The sequence below is a fragment of the Eulemur rufifrons genome, chromosome 30 (assembly GCF_041146395.1).
Source record: "Eulemur rufifrons isolate Redbay chromosome 30, OSU_ERuf_1, whole genome shotgun sequence".
Lineage (NCBI taxonomy): Eukaryota > Metazoa > Chordata > Mammalia > Primates > Lemuridae > Eulemur > Eulemur rufifrons.
In genome coordinates this window covers 43,883,159-43,905,584 of record NC_091012.1, presented here as the reverse complement: position 1 = coordinate 43,905,584, position 22,426 = coordinate 43,883,159, and the positions used below count along the sequence as shown (strand labels likewise).

Here is a 22,426-nt window from a genome sequence, read left to right as displayed (position 1 = left end):
TGAGAATTTAATTGGCTAAATTATTCTACCTCTGATAAAATTGAATAGAAGTGCTATTCCAAGTTTAGAGTCAAGAAAAGGAAGAAGTAGGCCTTCAGAAAATTTAAAATCAATCTCTTAACCACACTATTACCTACTGCCATGGTAAATAAAGGAAACTGCTATGCTGGTTACATTCCTTGGTAAATTCTCCAGGCTTAAAAATAAATAAAATGGGAAAGGATCTGTTTCCTCTTTCTCACCTGAAATTCAGTATGTTGTCCCTTGCACTTTACATAATTTTGAGAGGACGTTTTCACAAGTATCACCAGTATCTTCACTTTAACACTATAACAATATCAAGCCTAATTACTCTAACAGAAATCTAATAATCCACAAAGGTATGGGACATATTTTGCTAGAAATCCATAAGTATTTAAGTGTGCCAACTGCCTGCACTGTCTAACTACAGTGGCTAAAGACCAAGACCTCCCTCTTTCATGAATATAAACAATAGTTGCTAGTAATAGAAGATAAGTATAGCCAGAAGCTATAGCACATGTTGGTACACAGACCAGAGATTGTATAATCATGCAGTGCCTATTCATTTTGTAGTCATATATCAAGATGACACTTTGATGACGCAGCTGCCTGGATGTGAGAACCCCCATCAGACACTAACACAAATTTATTTAGTATATTCTGATATTTTAAGCAAAGCATTCCAAACACTTCCTTTTCTGTACATCTGGGCTTAAGGGAGAAAAAGAATAAAAACTAACAAACAGATAAGCTACCTCGTTCCACTAAAAATTATGATTTCCAATCTCAGAAGGCCTACAATGCTGTTAGGTAATTGTAACCTCTAGTTAACTTAGTTATTTCCCTTTTTTCATATCTGATGTTTTAACCTCTTATGTCCTTACTCCAGTTCCCAACTATATCCCCACCCTGATTCTCACAAGTTCTTACTGTCCTTTATACTCCCTTTTACCTCCAATTACTTACAGAAGGACAAGGACATCAAAGGCCTAGAAGATGGCCCAGAGGTCTTTCCATTAGAAACAACCGTCTTAGGAAACTGTACTGAAAGTAAATGCTTACTTGAAATGGCAGGTTTTGAACTTAGTATTTCTCCAACAAAGATCAGTTCATCATCATCATCTTGATCCTTAATTTCTTCTGTTTTCTTCTGCCATGGTTCTAGCTCTTCTTCTTCACATTCCATAAAGAGTTCTGCCATTTTGGGATTACCTAATTTTCAAAAGGAGAGAAGCAAACCTTATTTTCAAGAAGAAAAATACTTTTTTGCAATACATAGTATATTTAAGATGTACTCTAGTAGCCCTAATGGCAATTACTGAATTGATATTTATAGTCAGTACGTGGTAGCAAAGAACTCAGAACTCAGGCCGGGCGCGGTGGCTCACGCCTGTAATCCTAGCACTCTGGGAGGCCGAGGCGGGTGGATTGCTCAAGGTCAGGAGTTCGAGACCAGCCTGAGCGAGACCCCGTCTCTACTAAAAATAGAAAGACATTATATGGACAACTAAAAATCTATATAGAAAAAATTAGCCGGGCATAGTGGCGCATGCCTGTAGTCCCAGCTACTCGTGAGGCTGAGGCAGTAGGATCGCTTAAGCCGAGGAGTCTGAGGTTGCTGTGAGCTAAGCTGACGCCATGGCACTCACTCTAGCCTGGGCAACAAAGTGAGACTCTGTCTCAACAACAACAACAAAAAAAAAAAAACAAAAAAAACAACTCAGAACTCAATCTCTAAGATCTAAATCAGTTTTACTAGCTAGCTAAAGAAGGACAGCAGTTGTTTACAGTGGCCAATAAATTTTAGGATTAAGTACAAAGTGAGTTTCACTTATATGACCAGAATATAATTATATCTACAAAAAGGACTGTATCCATTAGCTGATAAAAACCCCACCTGTATTAACAAAAGGGAGATAAACTAAGAATAAGAGGCAATAGTAAGAGATATACTAGAAAAACTGAACCAGATTCATGTATATTAGGCACAGAGCAAAGCAGGGATGGCGTGCTAGACTGAAAATAGCGGAATTAAGTGAAGCTTATTCCATTCCAGGACAGATCAGAAACTTCTCACCTGAAGAAATTAAGTAAAGAGCATACTATGAATATCACCAGTTTACAAGTTCTCACCAAACACAGAGCTGCTAGGGAATACTTCAGTGCCTCACTTTTTGTTTTAATTCTTATTTCAGCATATTGTGGGGGTACAAAAGTTTAGGTTATGTATATTGCCCTTGACCCCCCACCCCCCGAGTCAGAGTTTCAAACGTGTCCATCCCCTAGAGAGTGCACATTGCGCTCATTATGTATGTATACATCCCTCCCCTCCCCCACCCACATCTGCCCGACACCCGATCAATGTTATTCCCAAATGTGCTCTTAGGTGATGATCAGCGAAACCAATCTGATGGTGAGTACATGTGGTGCTTATTTTTCCATTCTTGGGATACTTCACTTAGTAGAATGGGTTCCAACTCTTTCCAGGAAAATACAAGAGGTGCTATATCACCATTGTTTCTTATAGCTGAGTAGTACTCCATGGTATACGTATACCACATTTTATTAATCCACTCATGTATTGATGGGCACTTGGGTTGTTTCCACATCTTTGCAATTGTGAATTGTGCTGCTATAAACATTCGGGTGCAGATATCTTTGTTATAGAATGTCTTTTGTTCTTTTGGGTAGACGCCCAATAATGGGATCGCTGGATCAAATGGTAGCTCTACTTGTATCTGTTTAAGGTATCTCCATATTGCTTTCCACAGAGGATGCACTAGTTTGCAGTCCTACCAGCAATGTATGAGTGTTCCTGTCTCTCCGCATCCACGCCAACATTTGTTGTCACGGGACTTTTTGATAAAGGCCATTCTCACTGGAGTTAAGTGATATCTCATTGTGGTTTTGATTTGCATTTCCCTGATGATTAGAGATGTTGAGCATTTTTTCATATGTTTCTTGGACATTCTTCAATAAATGGTGCTGGGAAAACTGGATAGCCACATGTAGAAGACTGAAACAGGACCCACACCTTTCACCTCTCACAAAAATCAAATCACGGTGGATAACAGACTTAAACCTTAGGAGTGAAACTATTAGAATTCTAAAAGAAAATGTGGGAAAGACTCTTATAGACATTGGCCTAGGCAAAGAATTTATGAAGAAGACCCCAAAGGCAATCACAGCAACAACAAAAATAAATAAATGGGACCTGATTAAATTAAAAAGCTTCTGCACAGCCAAAGAAACCGTCACGAGAGTAAACAGACAATCTACAGAATGGGAAAAATTTTCGCATGCTACACATCCAATAAAGGACTGATAACTAGAATCTATGTAGAACTCAGGAAAATCAGCAAGAAAAAAATCAAACAACCCTATCAAAAAGTGGGCAAAGGACACGAACAGAAATTTTTCAAAACAAGACAGAAGAATGGCCAACAAACTTATGAAAAAGTGCCTCACTCTTAAATGTGGATGAATCACCAATGAGCACCAGAAATTTGAGGAAAACCTCCAATGTTAAATATCAAAGCAATAAAACAGACCAAAAGATATTAAAGAAAACAGAAATAATACAGTTGAGCAGAAGAAAATAATAGAGAAGCTATAATTAGCATCTTTAGAGAGATAAGATTATAAAAAGTAACATTCAGAAAATAAATACTAAAAACAAGACAGCCAAAATTCAGTTAAAAAGCAACCAAATGCCAAAGTTGAGTAAATGTGGAACTAAAAGATAAAAAAAAATTAAATCAAGAAGGCAAGATTGTTAGAAAAATCAATTTCAAAGGTACAACATTCACCTAATAAACGCTACAGAGAATAGAGAAAAAGGAGAGGGGAGGTAATCAAAGGAAGAGTAAAAAAAAAAATTCCCTGTTCTAAAGGACATAAACATCCGGAATGAAAGGGTCCACTAGCACCCAGCACAATGATCAAGGAAAAAAAACTACATTAGAGAGATATATCACAAAATCTGAGAATGCTGGAAATAAAGAGAATATCCTAAAATCGAGGTGGAGGAGGAAGAAAGTTAAAATAATGCTTATAAAAGTCTTAGTAAAAGTAATTTTCAGTTTAGAATTCCACACTCAACCAATCTTTTCATCAAGCATGAGGTATATATTCTTTCATCAAGAATAAAGACCAGAGGCTGGGCGCGGTGGCTCACGCCTGTAATCCTAACACTCTGGGAGGCCGAGGTGGACGGATCGTTTGAGCTCAGGAGTTCAAGACCAGCCTGAGCAAGAGCGAGACCCCATCTCTACTAAAAATAGAAAGAAATTATATGGACAGCTAAAAATATATATAGAAAAAATTAGCCGGGCATGGTGGTGCACGCCTGTAGTCCCAACTACACGGGAGGCTGAGACAGGAGGATCGCTTGAGCTCAGGAGTTTGAGGTTGCTGTGAGCTAGGCTGACGCCACGGCACTCACTCTAGCCTGGGCAACAGAGTGAGACTCTGTCTCAAAAAAAAAAAAATTAAGACCAGCAATATCATACAAAATTTATTTCCTCTTCACCCTTTCTTTCTCAGGAAGAATCCACCAAAATACAAGACTCAATCAAGGAGGAAGACACAGGACGCAGAAAACATGACATTCAACACAATACAATTTTTACATATACAGGATCTCTTTTCTCTCCTTTTCTCCCTTCAAGAAACTGTGGTTATACAACTTAAAGCCTTTCCAGATTGCTTGACTTTAAAAAACTGTGTGTGTATTGTTTTGGTTAAAAAGAAGTATTTATGGAGATCTAAACTAAAATCATAGCAATGGGGTAGATATAAGTGTTGGAGTGAGATGTGGATGGAGGGACAACCAGAAAATAAATAAATCCAAACAAAACAAAACAACTTCAGGGTTCTAGCTTAGACAATATCATCTTTGTCTTTTAAATGCAGTCATTTCTAAAAGTAGTTTTACCATATTACAATAATGCCATTTCTACTTTTTACTCAAAACTAAGACCATAATTTAGCATGGTGTTAAAAGGAACTACTTGAAAACAATGATTTGGGTATAGCATACATAATAAAAACATCTTAACAAATTGATGCCACTTAAAAAAATTTTAATTTAATTTCCCTTTCTATACAGGTATGCCACAAACCATTTCTTAGCTAATGTTGCTTAATGTTTAGTAGTCCACCTACCAAAAAGCAAGTAAACCAAACCTCCAAACAAAAAACCTTCTCATCCTCCCAAATGTAACCAATATTATGAACTGATCCCCTTCTTTTCTAAACAATACCTCAAAAAATATCATATAAAACGTTCTATATATCAAATTAAAAACATAATTCATAGTTTATCATTTGCATATTTTGAATACTTGAAAACACCATCCTAAATGTGTCCCTCGAAGCCCTCATTCATACTGCTTCTTCCACTTAGAATATCCTTTCTCCTTATACTGTCCACATCATGGAGTATAGTGGAAAGAGCACAGACTTGATGTCAAATTCAATAGTTCAAATCCTCATCATACCATTTCTAATCACGTGTCCCTGAAGAAATTACTTGAACCTATTTCCTCACCTCTAACATGAGTACAATATGTACCTAATAGAAGTGGTAACACAGATTCAGGAAAATGCCATATAAAGTATCTAACTTCAAGCAAATACCCAACAAAATATTCATTCCCTGCCCCTTCTCAATCCTAGTTCAATTATAACTTCCTCAAACCATCAGTCCTATTTTTCTTTCACTTTTTACTGCATTGACAGTCTATACTACAGTATTCAAGATTTACTATCTATGATTTCAAACTGCTCACTATTTCTTCATGTGTCTTAAACTAACTCCAAAGTAAGCTCCTTGGCAGTGAAGAATGTATTTTCTTCTTCCTTTGTATTTCTTCCTACACACAGTAGTCTACTGGATATGTAGCAGGCACTTAACATATGATAATTCTATGTACCAAGAAACTAGGCAGTCAGGCAATGCCAAATTTAAAGAAATGAGGGAGCCCTACATATACCATTAATTAAAAAAATACTTATATTAATGTTGATGCCATGTGATACCATGTGGACACATAGGTCTTCCTTATTCTTTTTAATTGGGTACTACCATTGTCAATATAGCCAAGTTGAACAAAATTTTTTAAAAGGTACATAATAGCATATATAGTATGATCTTATGTAGAAATAATTTTTTTTTGTCTATGCATAGAAAAAGTTTGTGATTATGTAGACCAAACCTACAATAGTAGTTATCTCCAGGGATGAGGAGAAAACATTTCATTTCTACTTTACTGACATTTTTACTGTATATTGTTTGGTTTTTTATTATGAGTATACATTACTTTAATAAATTTAGGTATTTCTGTTTTTAAGAAAATGTGCCCACCTCTATCTCTAACCTTTCCTCTTGAAGAAAGATTATCAGTACAAAAGCCACGCATATTAGTATCAACTGCGGCAGCAATACTTACTTTTTGGTTGGAGAGCGTTGTTGTCATCCATCAAGTTGCAGGATCACCTAAGTATCAACAAATGACATCTATCAATTTTTTGAGTCGCTTTAAGTAACAACAAATATTGAAACATGAAACTTGGGATCCAGAAATATTTGGATATAATTTCAATCTCCACTAAACTTACCATGTAACTCCAGACAAGATAATAAGTTGGGTCTGTTTTCCACCCTATAAAATAAAGACATCCACTATTAGTGTGGATTTTGTTAAATTAAATACACAGATTTAATCTTTTTCTTCTACAAAAAGCTCACCTTTTGAATTTGATATGTTTGATATACACATGTAACTAACTTTACATAATTATGTCATTCTTGAATGAATGCAAATTTAGTAAATAAAATGTTGAATGTATGAAGGACGCATTTACTACTTGAAAAAATCTGATGAATTATTAAATTACAAGTAAATTTTAAAAGGCATCCTTATGTAAAAATGTAATATATCTCTTTTAGTAAATCTGAATTTTGAAATGTGAAGTGACATTAATCTTTAATATTACCTATTCACATTTCAGAAATATGTTATTATTGTAAGAAAACACACATTTATACTTTTAGTTTTTTTTAAATGAACTGTAACTGAAAAGCAACAGAAAATTACTTAGATAAATTTCATCATATCTTAATTCATTAAAAAATACTCATTGTCTTCTTGCTCAACTTAATGTGCTAAATTCTAGAGAAAAAAACAAAGATAAATAAGGCATAGTCCTTGCCTTCAGAAGTTTACAATCTAATATGTCAATGGTTGTTTAGGCTTTTAAAAAAGCTGTTATGGGTAATCACTCTGTGGTTTTCCCCATGTACATGTTAAAAAAGCTGTTACATTAAATATTATCAAAAAACATTTCAATTGCTTTATTTTAAACAGGAATTTGTATTCTGAGTTCTCATGTATATACCAAATATTCTACATACAAAATAAACACTATTAAAAAACTATTTAGGTTATAAAACAAAAAGGGTCAAAATTAGACATCAAAAATCTAAAGTAGGATATACAGAACTAATTCAGTCTCTAATTATTCTTAGACAGACAGAAGCAAACTTTCCTGAATTCCAAATTATTTGGACTCAATTAGCCCAAAGGAAAAAAATTACTTTAATTCCACAAGAAGTTACCGGTATAAAAGTTAGCGCTTGTCCCTAAACTAGAATTAAGGTAATACATATGTCAAGTAGAGAAATACATGACAATTCTTGCTCACCATTAAGGATCTGCTGCTACCAAGAACACAGAATATTTTCTGAGTCACAACTGTACAATCTTTGATACTCATATAATAACAAAAAAATTGTTTTAGAGACAGGGTCTTGCTATGTTGCCCAGGCTGGAGTTCAGTGGCTATTCACAGGCATGATCATAACATACTACAGCCTTGAACTCCTGGGCTCGAGCGATCCTCCCACCTCAGCCTCTGAAGTAGCTAGGACTACAGCATAGGAGCCACCAGGCCTGGCTCAACACTTCTATTAAATGATCATATAAAATATTTATTGGCACAAACATCCTAAAATGAGCACTAAATGTAAAAAGTCATCTACATAAACAAGTCATATCCACTGCCTATGGCTATATAGGTGGCTTTTGAGGCCCACAGCAGTCACCAAGGAGCCTCAATTGGTATATTCATAAACACTTTAAAAAGTCAGAAAGCCTTGGATGCCATTAGAAACATAACTTCAGTCTAGAGCTGTGCTATCCAATGAGGTAACCACTAGCCACATGTGGCTACTTTTATTTAATTAAAAATAAAAATGCAGCTCCTCAGTTATTCTAGCCACATTTCAAGTGCTCAAAAGCCACAAGTGGCTAGTGGCTACTATATCGGACGATGCAGCTACAGAACATTTCTACTGGACAAAACAAATCTAAAGACTATCATATTTAGTTCCAGTTTAAACAAAAAATAAACAAATAAATTTCATGGATTCCTTTGGGGAAGGATTTGAACCCTCCAAAACTATCACCACAAGAAAACCCTCAAGTCACCACTTCAGAGTTTTGGTGGCAAGGGAAGGAATTGTATGGGGGATTAAGTCAGCTGTCAGAGAAATGGACTATCCATCAAAGACATTCAGTAGGGATCTTAGAGCTTCTATAATATTAGTAGTGAGCTCCAAAGGGTCTCTAGGTTCTGCAACTCAGAGTTGGCATCAAAACAGGCAAAAAAGGAAAGAACTCTCTATTTCAGCTATTTATTCAGGTGGAGATACCTGCCCATGTTTAAATACACTGTTCTTACAGGAGAAAATGAATTCCAACTAAGTGACTAATGAAATATCTCTTAAACACAACCCATTCACTTTTTGGAGACTGCCTGTATAAATAATCATTATTACTATCTAGTTATATTTTGGTTTCAGCTTTCATATATATAAAATTCAACCATCTTTTAAAAGAGCTTGTTCTACAAAAAAAAATTAAAAAAATGATGGATTAACATAGTTAAAACGGTAAAGTATACGTTATGTGTATTTTACCACAATCAAAAATATTTAAAAAATTAATTGATCCTGTTTTATACTCACTAGGATAATCAAAAGATAGATAATAACAAGTGTTGGCAAGGATGTAGAGAAACTGGAACCCTCAAACACTGCTGGTGAGAATGTGAAATGGTGCAGCCACGTGAAAAACACTTTGGCAGTTCCTCACGAAGTTAAACATAGAGTTACCACATGATCCAGCAATTCCACTCCTACAGACAGAGACAATTGAAAACATATGTCCACACAAAAATTTGTACACAAATATTCATACCAGCATTATTCATAATAGCCAAAAAGCAAAAACAACCCAAATACCCACCAATTCAAGAATGGATAAACAAAATGTGATATACACATAAAATGGAATAACATTTAGCAATAAAAAGGAATGAAGCACTGATACATGCTACAATATGGGTGGGCCTTGAGAACATTATACTAAATGAAAGATGTCAGTCAAAAAGACCACATATTGTATTTTATTTACATGAAATGTCCAGAAATGGCAAATCTATAGACAGAAAGTAGAGTAGTGGCTGCCTATGGCTGGGAGGGTTGCGGGGGAGTGACCACTAATGGGTACAGGGTTTCTTACTGGGGTGATGAAAACGTTCTAAAATTAACTGTGATGGTTGCACAACTCTGTGAATATACTAAAGCCATTCAATTGTGCACTTTAAATGGGTAAATTGTATGCTATGTGAATTGTATCTCAATAAAGCTGTTAAGAAAATAGTCAGCTAGTAGAATACAAGCCTAGGAGTGATGGAGTCACTCTGTGGAAAAAAGAGTACCTAATAAAGAAACCAACAAAGAGGATAGCAAAGCCATAAGATTCTGGGGTAGAGAAAGAAAAAGGGTAGGGTAGAGAGACATTCAAGTCCTGACGGTACTATTTAAATACCTGAAGCTAGTCATAGTTGAAGCAAATTATCCACTACAGCTTTTCAGTTGAGAGGAAAAAATTATTCATTTTTGGTTTATCCTACTGAGCTAGGTTTCTGGCACTTCTATTCAAGAGTAATAATAAACTCACCAATGAATTACCACAGCATTTTCCAAACCAGGGTCAACAGACCTCTAGGGAAAGTAGATATATTCCAGATGGTACAAGAGAGCTCTATAATTCTATATTTTTGTTTTGCTATCTAAAAAATTAACACAAACATACTCTGGGCATCATCTGGATGACCACCTTATAATTAAGCTTGGCTACATAATTCAGTACTCATGTTTCTGTTTGTATTTACAACTGCATTGTCACCAAGTACTATCATTTTTATTGCTGTGGCTTATTAGTAGATAGAAAATATCTAAATGATACATATGCACTAAATGAAGGGTAAATGACAATATGGTTAGCTATAGAAATCAGGGCATTAAAAAGGGTTCAAATAGAAAAATCTTGATATTATTTATATAGGTATGAATTGTAGGTATGAAAACTCAATAGAAGTAGGCAGTGACTTTGCTTCAGCAAAATATATTATTCATTCAATATATTAAGTTGATTCAAACAGCATTGGTTGGTTTTGTAGTCTCACTTGATTGCTTTGTTGTATAATTGTGTAAGAACTCTGAGAATATTTTAAACGTTTTAAGTATGGGCTGTCTATGAAAATGTTTTTCTTATAACAGGAAGTGATTGGTACAGTACTCAAATCCAAGAAACACCAGATTATACCTTGGTTCCTTAGAAAATTTCACTAGCATCTAAACAATTCACTCTCAAACCAGGTTTTAGGAACAAATCACATACAATTCAAAAAGAAACAGAGACTCCCCATCTTTTCTTTGTCTAAGAACTTTTTATATTGTGAAAATTATATATCTTTTGAAAGCCTGAACACATGAAGTCCAAATACATTTTGAGAAAGTAACTTTACTATTTTCCTCCTAGTTTATTTGTTTTCAGTTTTTGTCTCTTAATTTCAATCTTCATCTATTTGTAGAAAATAGTTTACAATAAGATTTAAAATTCATTACCATAACACCTTACAAAGTTTGCCTACATTTTAAAATATTTTCTCTTATATTAGTTTTTGGGATGGAGCACTCTAATAAAATTTGCTTTTTACCAAGTAATTTTATATTATATTCAGGGTAAAGACTTTCTAGGCATATGATTTTATTATAATTCATATGTAAATGACATAACCTGGGGAAAAGACTAATACATAATTACTGGCCTTTCAAAGCCAATCTGTACAGTAAATATATAAGTTTCATAAGATATGCTGTAATTCCTAAAGTAACCCCAGGAAGTATATATAATTAATGCATAATATATTATTAATATATAATATTATTAATTAATTAACATTTTATAGGAGTAAAACTATCCACCAGGGAAAATGTCAAGTAAGTTCAATGATGGGAACACTGGACATAGAGACTGAAATCTGAGTGGGAACTTCTGCCCTATCACGTCCTGTTCGCCAAACCTATGGGAAGATTAATCAATCTCCTTGAGCCTTACTTTCTATCTGCAAAATAAAAACAGTAATACCTTCCTTACAGCACTACTGTGAAGATTAAATAAATAAAATACACGAAATATTCTTATACAGGACTTTGTAGTATTTTGCTTAACTGCTCCTTTAAAAAATTTTTTTTACACAACTATCATTGTATAAAAACAACTTCTTGGCCGGGCGCGGTGGCTCACGCCTGTAATCCTAGCACTCTGGGAGGCCGAGGTGGGCGGATCGTTTGAGCTCAGGAGTTCGAGACCAGCCTGAGCAAGAGCGAGACCCCATCTCTACTAAAAAAAATAGAAAGAAATTATATGGACAGCTAAAAATATATATAGAAAAAATTAGCCGGGCATGGTGGTGCATGCCTGTAGTCCCAGCTACTCGGGAGGCTGAGACAGGAGGATCGCTCGAGCTCAGGAGTTTGAGGTTGCTGTGAGCTAGGCTGATGCCACGGCACTCACTCTAAGCCTGGGCAACAGAGTGAGACTCTGTCTCAAAATAAATAAATAAATAAATAAATAAATAAAAAAATAAAAACAACTTCTTTACCTGAAGTCAGACTACAAGTTGATGAGTACAAGCACTAAAAAGAGAACAAAATTCTACTTCACATAAAGAACTCAATTAAAATACTATCACAAATAAACTACATCAGATCAGTAGTTCTCAAACTCCTTTGTCTCAGGACCTCTTTCCATTCTTAAAACTTACTGAGGATCCTACTGAGCTTTATGTTTATGTGGATGATATCTATTGATACCATATTAGAATCTGAAACCCAGACAGATTTTAAATATGTATTCATTTATTCAAGATAAAACCATTACATGTTAAATATAAATACTTTTAATGAAAATAATCTATTTTCTAAAACAGGAAATCTAGTGCAAAGATTAACAATGATTTACATTTCCTCAAATGTCTTTAATCTTTGTCTAAAGATTCTCTTATCAGCCTCTGAAAAAAATACTGTATGATCTCACTTATACGTGGAAAAGAGTTGATCTCATAAAAACAGAGAATAGAAAAGTGGTTACCAGAGGCTGGGGGGAGGGAGGAGCAGAAGAGACGGGAAAGGGAAGATGTTAATCAAAGAGTACAAAGTTTTGGTGAGAATGGAGAAATAAGTTTTAGTTATTTATTGCCCTACAAAGTGACCACAGTCAATAATAATGTATTATTTCAAAATTGCTAAAATATATTTTTAATGTTCTCACCACAACAAAATGATCAACTGGTGAAATGATGTATATATTAATTAGCCTGATTGAATCTTTCTGCAATGCATACATAGATCAAAACATCATTGTATCCCATAAATATACACAATTATCAGATGTCAGTTAAAAATAAAAATTAAGAAATGAAACTGAAAAAAATGAAAAAAAAAAGAAAGAAAAAAAAGAAAGAAAGAGGAACACTTTCTAAAAGAAGACCACTTTGCAAAGAATGAATCAAAAAGGTCCAGACAAAGATTATACTTTCAGGGATCATTTCTATAGTTCTTTACTAGAGAAGTTTCTCTGAACTTGTAGAGCACTGGGGGAAAAAAGTCTAGACATACATTTTTGATCAAAATTACTGAATAAATCAAGTCTTCCTGAATCATTACTTGAAACAACCTGACTGAAAACCCAGTGTTTTTAAGTTTTTCTCTGAGGCAGAAGATACAGAAAAAAAATTCAGAGTTATATATCTAATTAGTGAACATAAGTGATAAATATTTCTGATCTTTGAAAAGTGACTTTTGAATAACAAAATGTTTTCAATATAAATTTCCAGTATCCTGTTATTTAAAGCTGTAAATTACCTTCTATTTACAAAAATTGCTATTCTCTTTTGGTATTTCACCTGCCCACTTCATTAAAACACCAACAAATAAATTCTTGGTATGGTTCTAAACATCCTGTTGAATAAAGAAAAGAAAACAAGTGGGAGAAAGGGAAGGTACAGAACTGTATATCCCATTTCCCTTACTCTTTTCTCCCCTACTAAAAGACACAATGCTGAGTAGTAAAATACTAGACCAAAAAAAGCCAAACTGGACTGAAAAAAAATCTAACTTGGGAAAACAAGTTCAACAGGAAAAGCTGAAATTTGGAGTTCTTCAACATCAGAACTTTTTCAATAGGCCATTCTTCAACTTTTCAACATGCTTGGAAATGTTAAGTACTAAAAAGTTGAAAAAATATGAAGTCTTAAAATAAAAATATAAAGAAAAAGCGAATTGAATAATATTTCTTAAATTTTTTTTTTTTTTTTTTTTTTTTTTTTTGAGACAGAGTCTCACTCTGTTGCCCGGGCTAGAGTGAGTAACCTGGCGTCAGCCTAGCTCACAGCAACCTCAAACTCCTGGGCTCAAGCGATCCTCCTGCCTCAGGCTCCAGAGTAGCTGGGACTACAGGCACGCGCCACCATGCCCAGCTAATTTTTTCTATATATATATATTATTTGGCCAGATAATTTCTATTTTTAGTAGAGACGGGGGTCTCGCTCTTGCTCAGGCTGGTCTCGAACTCCGGACCTCGAGCGATCCACCCGCCTCGGACTCCCGGAGTGCTAGGATTACAGGCGTGAGCCACCGCGCCCGGCCCTATTTCTTAAAATTTTTAAGTGAGCCTCCCTCCTCATGGCTTATTCGCCTTTACCACCTCACGCCCATAAAAAGTGGCATATAATATAGTGAACTGAGCATTGGATGAGGGTCCGAAAACCTAGGTTGAAGAATTGGTTCTAACACTTCCTAGGCACATGACCTCCATAAAGTTCTCTCCTTGAGTCTGTTTCCTCACCTCAGAACAGTTCTACCAACACCTCACAGACCATCTCAAAAGGGCTGATTATCACTTAAATACACAAATGCAAGATACAATTATAGTGAAATTTGTGCTTATGTTAAAACAAAGGTACACAGCCTTAACATAGTTTTATAAGCAAACCAGTGCCTTCATAGGCTCAGTAAAGTTTCTGCTTAAGGAGACAGTTTGAGTTTCACAGTAACTAACTCCCAAACCAGGACACCTCACGAATGCTAAAAGGAGGCTTTTGTAGTCTAAAACTCTACTTCTAGGTTTCAATTTTATGTTTAACGGCACTAAAAGGCATTAAATCTCATAGTCCAAACCTGAAAACAATAAAGCCAAAAATTCAGGCTCATAGATTAAGAAAAACAAAAACCCAAATTTTAATCTTTTCAAACAAAGAGAATCCCTTGGATGAAGGTCTCCCATGCCAGCATATGCTGGTTCAGTTGACATTTTCCTCTTAAATTTTTCCTTAAAAAGCATTAAAACTTGAGATAAATTGAAAGGAACTCCCTCCATCTCCAGAGCAGGAAAAACCTCAGAACGGGATAATTTTTTCCATCTCATTAAGTAAAACGTGCAAAGCTCACTGTTAGAAAACAGTATATCTAACTCCACGTTCCTCCTTAGGGCTCTTATCCTCTAGACAATAACGGAATGGAACACGATTTCTGACTGAGAAGGTAAGTCCCTTTGGTAGCGAACAAGGGTGTGCACGTGGTAACCTATGGGGGGGGGCTTGGGCAGAAGGAGGGGGACACAGGATCCCTTTATGCCTTAAAGTTCAAAACCCCTTCTAGTCTCTTTTGGTACGACTGAAGAGACTTGGGGGTGGGCGGGTCTCCGTCAGACATCAGCATCAAACGTACAAAAGACCAAAGGGAGTTGCCTCTAGAAAGAAAAGCCAAAACCGGACTGGGGACGGACTCACAGGCCTCGGGAGGTGAGAAGTCGGCCGCCGAGGTAGCGATGGCTCGAGCGGCCACTGCCCGCGCAGCAGCGGGCCGCCAAATCCCACAGCCAAGCAGCTACCTTTCCGAGATCCCTCCCCCTTCAGGGCCGGCGCAAGATGGTGGCCCACCAACTGCCGCGCCGCCAAGCCTGTCCCCTCCCCCGCGCTCTGGTCCAGACTGACGACCCGCGCGGGCATCGAAAGCCTCAGGCGTGGCTGCTCTCAGAGCAAGGCGGCCACGGCCGCGCGGGAGAGCCGCTGCCTGCTTCCGCGCGGCACAGGCGGGGGCGGGGGGCACTTACCGATAGCAGAGCAGATCAGCCTGACTGGGGATCGGAGGATGAGGAGGAGGAGGAGGAGGAGGAGGAGGAAGAGGAGGTGGTGGAGGTGGAGGAGGAGGAGGAGGAGGAGGAGGAGGAGGAGGAGAAGGAGGAGAAGGAGGAGGGGGGAAAGGGAGGAACGCGAAAACGCCGGGCTACCGCCTCAGTAACACGAACGGCCGCAGAGACTTCCAACGCGGAATGAGCGCCTCAGCTCAAGGCTGGGATTTATAACTACGCGCGCTGCCTCATGGGTAGACGCTGGCTCCACCCTCCCCGAACATCCGGGTACCCTTTCTGACTGACCGTGTTTGGCGGGCGTTGACATGTGCAACGGTTACACACCCTCGAAGGCAGCAGCTCTCTGGCCGTGGGCCACGGGCCATCGGCCGCGGGCTGCGGACAAAGGCCGCGGAAAAGGGCGAGGGACCAATGCAGATGCAGATCTACTCAGCGAACCATGCACTTAACCCCATGTTGCAATCCTGAAAGCATGGCTGTACATTCTATCTGACCACACGGAAATGTGAATTCTGTGTTCTCCCTGTGTGTAAAGGCTAAAGGCACCAGCTTAAAAATACATATTGCTTATAAAAACCTACTGTTCCCGAGGCACTTCTCACATTTTATCAGATAACCGAAAGGAATATAAATGAAGTTATTAATTTCACCGCATTTGTTTTAAACGTACGGTTTTGCTTGCGTCTCTGTTATTCCTAATTCTATAATAGTTACAAAAATGTAAAGAAAAAACACACGAGAAACATTGCCAAAATACTGCACATTTTTCAAACGTTGTGTTTTGAACTGTAAAGAAGGTTTCTCCATAAGGTCTATGGCACTACTGGTTTCTCTCTCAAGAGATACCTAAACTTAAAATCTTGCCTGGCTCGTTCCTTAACACACACATAAAAGTCCAGTCACTGAATCCTACCCAATATTTCCTATTTGAGCTAGTTTCTTCTTTCTCGTCTATAGCTTCTGACCCCAAAAATAAGCTTTACAGGAAAAGACAGCGAGTCAAAATAACAAACATAAAAGTTTAAAGTTCCAAAATCCTGGAGCATTCGTAGTTGGTCCCCACTTCCAGACAGGCTAATAAGAAAGCTCACATACCTGCTTTGGTGCTGGGAGGAAATTGAAAACTAGCAAATCTACAGCCTGCAAGACTCTGGCACCAGTGGGATATTTAAAACTCGCAACTCTCCAGTCTGTCTCTGCCTCTGGTGGGAAATTTAAAACTGGCAACAATCCGACCTGCCCACCATTTCTTTCGGCACCCCTGGTAAGTTTAAAATTTGCAAATCTGGCTGGGCGTGGTGGCTCATGCCTGTAATCCTAGCACTCTGGGAGGCCGAGGCGGGTGGATCGTTTGAGCTCAGAAGTTCGAGAGCAGCCTGAGCAAGAGCGAGACCCTGTCTCTACTAAAAATAGAAAGAAATTAGCCAAACAACTAAAATATATACAAAAAATTATCCGGGCATGGTGGCACATACCTGTAGTCCCAGCTACTCCGGAGGCTGAGGCAGTAGGATCGCTTGAGCCCGGGAGTTTGAGGTTGCTGTGAGCTAGGCTGATGCCGCGGCACTCTAGCCCAGGCAACAGAATGAGACTCTGTCTCAAAAAACAAAACAAGGGGGGGGGGGGGGGCAAAAAAACAACAAAACAAAACAAAAAACAAATAAAATTTGCAAATCTACAGCCCGTGCTGAGGGGAAGTTTTCCTAGTCCCACCCCCAGACACTGTAAAAGCCCATAAGACTCCTTCTGCCACTTTCAAGCTGTTTGCAGCACCCTCCCCATCCCCACCCGGTTCCCTAGGTAACAAATTCTCTTAGTGTCTTGAGTCTCCACATCTGACCTAAAATTAGGAGGGGAGAAAGTCAATCTGCCTCAGAAGGATGAGCAGAAAACGCTTATACACCAAGCTTCCAATCTAATTTATTTTTTTTTTCATGAAAAATATAACTGCCAAGAAGACCAGAAAACTCTGGTCAGTAAATTTTCTGTTAAAATGAAAGCTACATGAGAAGCCAAATCATAATTAAAAGGATGTCTGGTGAGAATGGAATCAGCATATGGAAACTGTTTGAAGGATTTTGACTGCTCTGTTCTTAAAACTCTTCTCCAAGCTTCTGGAAAACCAGTCTATTGGTTCTCTTCACTAACTGGCCATTATGAGAACTAACTGTTCTCATTTTTTTTAAGGACTACCATATATATATATATATATATTTTTTTTTTTTTTTTTCCGAGACAGAGTCTTGCTCTCTCACCCTGGCTAGAGTGCAGTGGTGTCATCATAGCTCACTGCAACCTCAAACTCCTGGGCTCAAGCGATCCTCCTGCCTCAGCCTCCCAGGTAGCTGGGACTATAGGCATGTGCCACCACAGCCAGCTAAGTTTTATATTTTCTGTAGAGACAGGGTCTTGCTCTTGCGCTCTTGCTCAGGCTGGTCTTGAACCCTGACCTCAAGCAATCCTCCCGCCTCGGCCTCCCAAAGTACTAGGATTATAGGCATGAGCCACTATGCCTGGCCAAAAACTACCATTAAATGAGGGTTTATTCCTGTATAGCCTTTTTTGGCAATTTAAAATATTGAGACAAATACACATAAATCCACCATTTAAAAGTGTGCAATAGAGTGATTTCTCAAGTATAAATTTATGATATTATGCACCCATCACCACTATCTAATTCCAGAACATTTTCATTATTCCCCACCCCTTAAAACCCATAACCTGTTAGCAGCCACTCCCAATTCCCTCCTATTCTTATGTGCCAGCAATGATTGATTAGCTTTGTGTATCTATGGATTTGCCTATTCTGGACACTGAATATAAATGCAATCATACAATATGTAGTTTCTTGTGTCTGACTTCTTTCATTCAGCATAATGTTTTTGAGGTAGGTTCATCCACGTTGTAGCATGTATCAGTACTTCATTCCTTTTTATGCTGAATAATATTTCATTGTACAAATATATGACTTTTTGGCTACCCATTCTTCAGTTGGGAATTTGAGTTGTTTCCAGTTTTTGCTATTGTGACTAATGCTGCTCTGGACATTGGTGTACAAGATTTTTTAAAAATAGCTTTATTGAGATATAGTCCACATATCACACAATTCATGCACTTAAAGTGTGCAATTCAATGGTTTTTAGTATATTCACAAATACATGTGACCATTGCCACAATTTTAGGACACTTTCATTACCCCAAAAAGAAACTCTGTACACATTAGCTACCATGCCCTTACCCACCCACTCCCACCCCCAGCTACCCTCCAGCCATACACAACTACTAGTTTACTTTTTGTTTGTGTGGATTTCTCTGTTCTGGATATTTCATATAAATGGAGTTATATAATATGTCATCTTTTGTGGCTAGCTTCTTTCCCTTAGCATAATGTTTTCAAGTTCATCCATGTTGTACCACATGCTTCTTTCCTTTTTAATGGCTGAATAATATGCCATTGTATGTCTGTAGCACATTTTGTTTATCCATTTGTCAGTCGATGGACATTCATGTTGTTTCCATCTTTTGCCTAATATAAATATCCATGTACAAATTTTTGTATGTAAATATATTTTCAATTCTCTTTGTTATATAACTAGGAGTGTATATGCTGGGTCATATGGTAACTCCATGATTAACTTTTTGATGGACCAACAAACTTTTCCACAGTGGCTGTACCATTTTTCATTCCCAATAAAATTTATTTTGATTCCAGTTTCTCCACAGCCTTACCAACACTTTCTATTTTCCATTTTAGCTTTTTTTTTTGCTTATAATTATCCTAGTGGGTATGATAAGGTATCTCATTGTGGTTTTGATTTGAATTCCTCTAATGACTAATGATGTTGAGCATCTTTTCATGTGTTTATTGGCTATTTGCATATATTCTTTGGATAAATGTCTATCCAAATAAAAAGTAATAAAAGGTAAAAAAAGAAAAGATTTGTAAGATAAGACATAAATTCTGTACTTAGAAGTTATTCTGAAATAACAACAATAAATTGATATTTGGTATTAGAACTTGATTACTGTGCCATTTTAGCATCTGCCATGGTTTTACATATTTAATTTTTTGTTGATTGATATTGTACATACCAATAAGCTATTGCTTTGAGTTTTAAAGTTTTAAATCTAGATCTTAATATATTTTTTCTGATCATTAAAGAAATAGAAGTTCATTATAGAAAAATTTGGGTGTTTAGGAAAGTTTAAAGAAAACAAAAATCATGCATAATGCCACCATCCAGAGGCAAACACTGGTTAAATTTTATTTCCTTGAATTCTTTATTCTCCCTATTTTTATATAATTAGGGTTGGACTGTATAAACAAATTGCATTCTGCCTTTTCCAGTTAATGTTATGTTTTTCAGGTTCTTTATTGCCAAGAACTCTTAGTTTTCCCAAAGGACAATTATTCACATTTTTGTATCTGCAGCAAATGTCTTAGCCTAGGTTATATAGAAAACATAGCCTGAGCAAACTTGAAGGCCAGCACTTTATTGGGAACTGGCACAGGCACGGGAAAAGGTCAAACTATGGTGGAGTTAGTGTAATTCTGCTAGATTATAACTCCTATGAAGGCCACATGGCACATAGTACAAAATGCTACATATACAGAGTTAGTGCTCAACAGATGTATATTGAATTTAGTTAAAATGATTGGTTTCTGAACTGAAGGCCAAATGGCTTCCTTTTTCTGAATCTTCCATTCAGAGAGTGCCTTTCACCTGCCACCTTTCACCCCTCAACCAAAACCTTCAATATTTTCACCTCAATCATTTAAGTTTATTTTTACAACATACTTGTGAGATAGGAAGTGGTGAGAATAGTTTTATTTAATTTACCAAGAAGAAAGACACAAAGAGATGATCTGGCTTGGTCAAGGTCCCAGAGGTTATCTATGGCAGAGCAGGTATGGCCCATTGAGTCCTAGGGCTCTCAAGCCATTGTTCTGATGTCCCTGGGTAGTGGTTTTGATATCACTTTCTTCTTTCTCACTAGCCTGCTAATTATGCATGCCACTCATATTCAGGAACATCATGGGCCTGAAGGTCAACCACAGCCTCAGTAGGAGGTAATTCAAGTGAAAAAGTAAGGCACAATATAGATTTTCCTGCTTCAAATGTGCATGAAAATTGTGGCCCCATAAGTCTGAAAACGCGTGCAGGAGAGAGTGGTGCTGGGTTTTTCCCCCTCCAGACATAAAAAGAAAAATATACCAAGTGCTCTGAATGAACCACAGCTGAAAATCAAGTGAAAAATCCACCAGATTAAAATACTTTGCTATTCCCTCATCTTACAGTGGTGGAAAAAAAAAAATACCTTACTAGAGAACATTCGAGAATGTTGAAAAGAGTTTTCCACCAGTCTCTAAAAAATCAAGAGGGATGCCCCCTTTCTCCTCCTTATGAAGGAGTGGCTAGGACATCATTCTACATGCAGTCTGTTAAGATAGCCTGGACATGGTGGAAGATTTAGTATAAACCTTGACAAAAATGTTGATTGTTATTCTCCTAACCAACACTTTGACTTTCTTCCTTATTTATTTTCACGTTAGAGGGCAATATCAAAGTGTTCAGAAGATGAGGTCTAGATCTGGAGAAGGTCCAAAGGAGAAACTCGGGGGAAGAGAGAATGCAGTGTGGAAAGGGAGTGTGCCTGGGGGTTGAGGCTGTTGGTGTGAGATGACTGTGAATTAGCCCCGAGGGAAATGTCCTGCCACTCATCCCTGCAGACAAAGGTGCTGGGGCCCAGGACTTCTCGCTTCACTGGACCACTGACCCTCCTCTGGTGCTGTGAGTGCCACCCAGAAGCTGGGGCGGAGGGACATGGGTGGGCTGGACCCCAACTCTTCTCTTGGGGTCAGACAGGTAGATTTTGCTCCCCTAGGAAAAAGTCATTTACGGGTATGATGTTCTTTTATCGTTAAGCAAGCTGTAGGTTTTTGTAGATATATATTCTTTATCAAGTTGAGGAAATTCCCCTCTGTTCCTAGTTTACTAAAAGCTTTTATCAGGAATTGGGGGGTTGGATTTTGCCAAATGATTTTTCAGTGTCAAGTGATATAATCATAGGATTTTTCTTTTTTAGATATATGGTTGATTACATTGAATGATTTTTAAATGTCGAACCAGCCTTTCACACATGGAACAAATCCCACTTGATTGTGTTGTATAATTCTTTTTATGCATTATTGGATTCAGTTTGCTAGTATTTTGTTGAGGATTTTGTATCTAAGTTAATGGGAAATATTGGTCTGTGGTCTGTTTTTTGTACTGTCAGTCTGATTTTGGTATCAGGGTAAGAGTGGTGTCATAAAATAAATTGGGAGGTGTTAACTCCTATTCTATTTTTTGGAGGAGATTGTGAGAATTGGTGTTATTTCTGTTTAAGTGTTTGGTAGAAACAAATGAAACCATCTGTGCCTGGAGATTTATTTTGAGGTTTTAAATTATTATTATTATTATTATTTGAGACAGAGTCTTGCTTTGTTGCCCAGGCTAGAGTGCCATGGTGTTAGCCTAGCTCACAGCAACCTTAAACTTTTCGGCTCAAGCAATCCTACTGCCTCAGCCTCCTGAGTAGCTGGGACTACAGGCATGCGCCACCATGCCCGGCTAATTTTTTCTATATATTTTTAGTTGTCCAGCTAATTTCTTTTTTTTTTTTTAATTTTTTAGTAGAGACGGGGTCTCGCTCTTGCTCAGGCTGGTCTCGAACTCCTGAACTCAAACAATCCTCCTGCCTCGGCCTCCCAGAGTGCTAGGATTACAGGCGTGTGAGGTTTTAAATTATGAATTCACATTCTTTAGTAGTTATTAGAGTATTCAGATGATCTATTT

At 37.4% G+C, this 22,426-nt stretch overlaps 1 protein-coding gene and 1 pseudogene across 1 annotated transcript in view; one reads left to right on the top strand and one right to left on the bottom strand.

Moving 5' to 3' along the window:
- The window catches only part of ZNF280C (zinc finger protein 280C), a 50,905-nt gene extending 41,791 nt beyond the window's left edge, over window positions 1–9,114 (bottom strand). Inside the window, exons 1-4 of the mRNA XM_069463350.1 lie at window positions 9,053–9,114; window positions 6,643–6,686; window positions 6,474–6,520; window positions 1,084–1,233 (exon numbers count right to left, since the gene is read on the bottom strand). Coding sequence (XP_069319451.1) covers window positions 1,084–1,233; window positions 6,474–6,504 — 181 coding nt within the window. The 5' untranslated portion in view covers window positions 6,505–6,520; window positions 6,643–6,686; window positions 9,053–9,114. The remainder of the gene's footprint in view (window positions 1–1,083; window positions 1,234–6,473; window positions 6,521–6,642; window positions 6,687–9,052) is intronic.
- Window positions 9,115–12,961: 3,847 nt separating this feature from the next.
- On the top strand, window positions 12,962–13,034 carry LOC138379199 (small nucleolar RNA U3; annotated as a pseudogene).
- The last annotated feature ends 9,392 nt before the right edge of the window (window positions 13,035–22,426 follow it).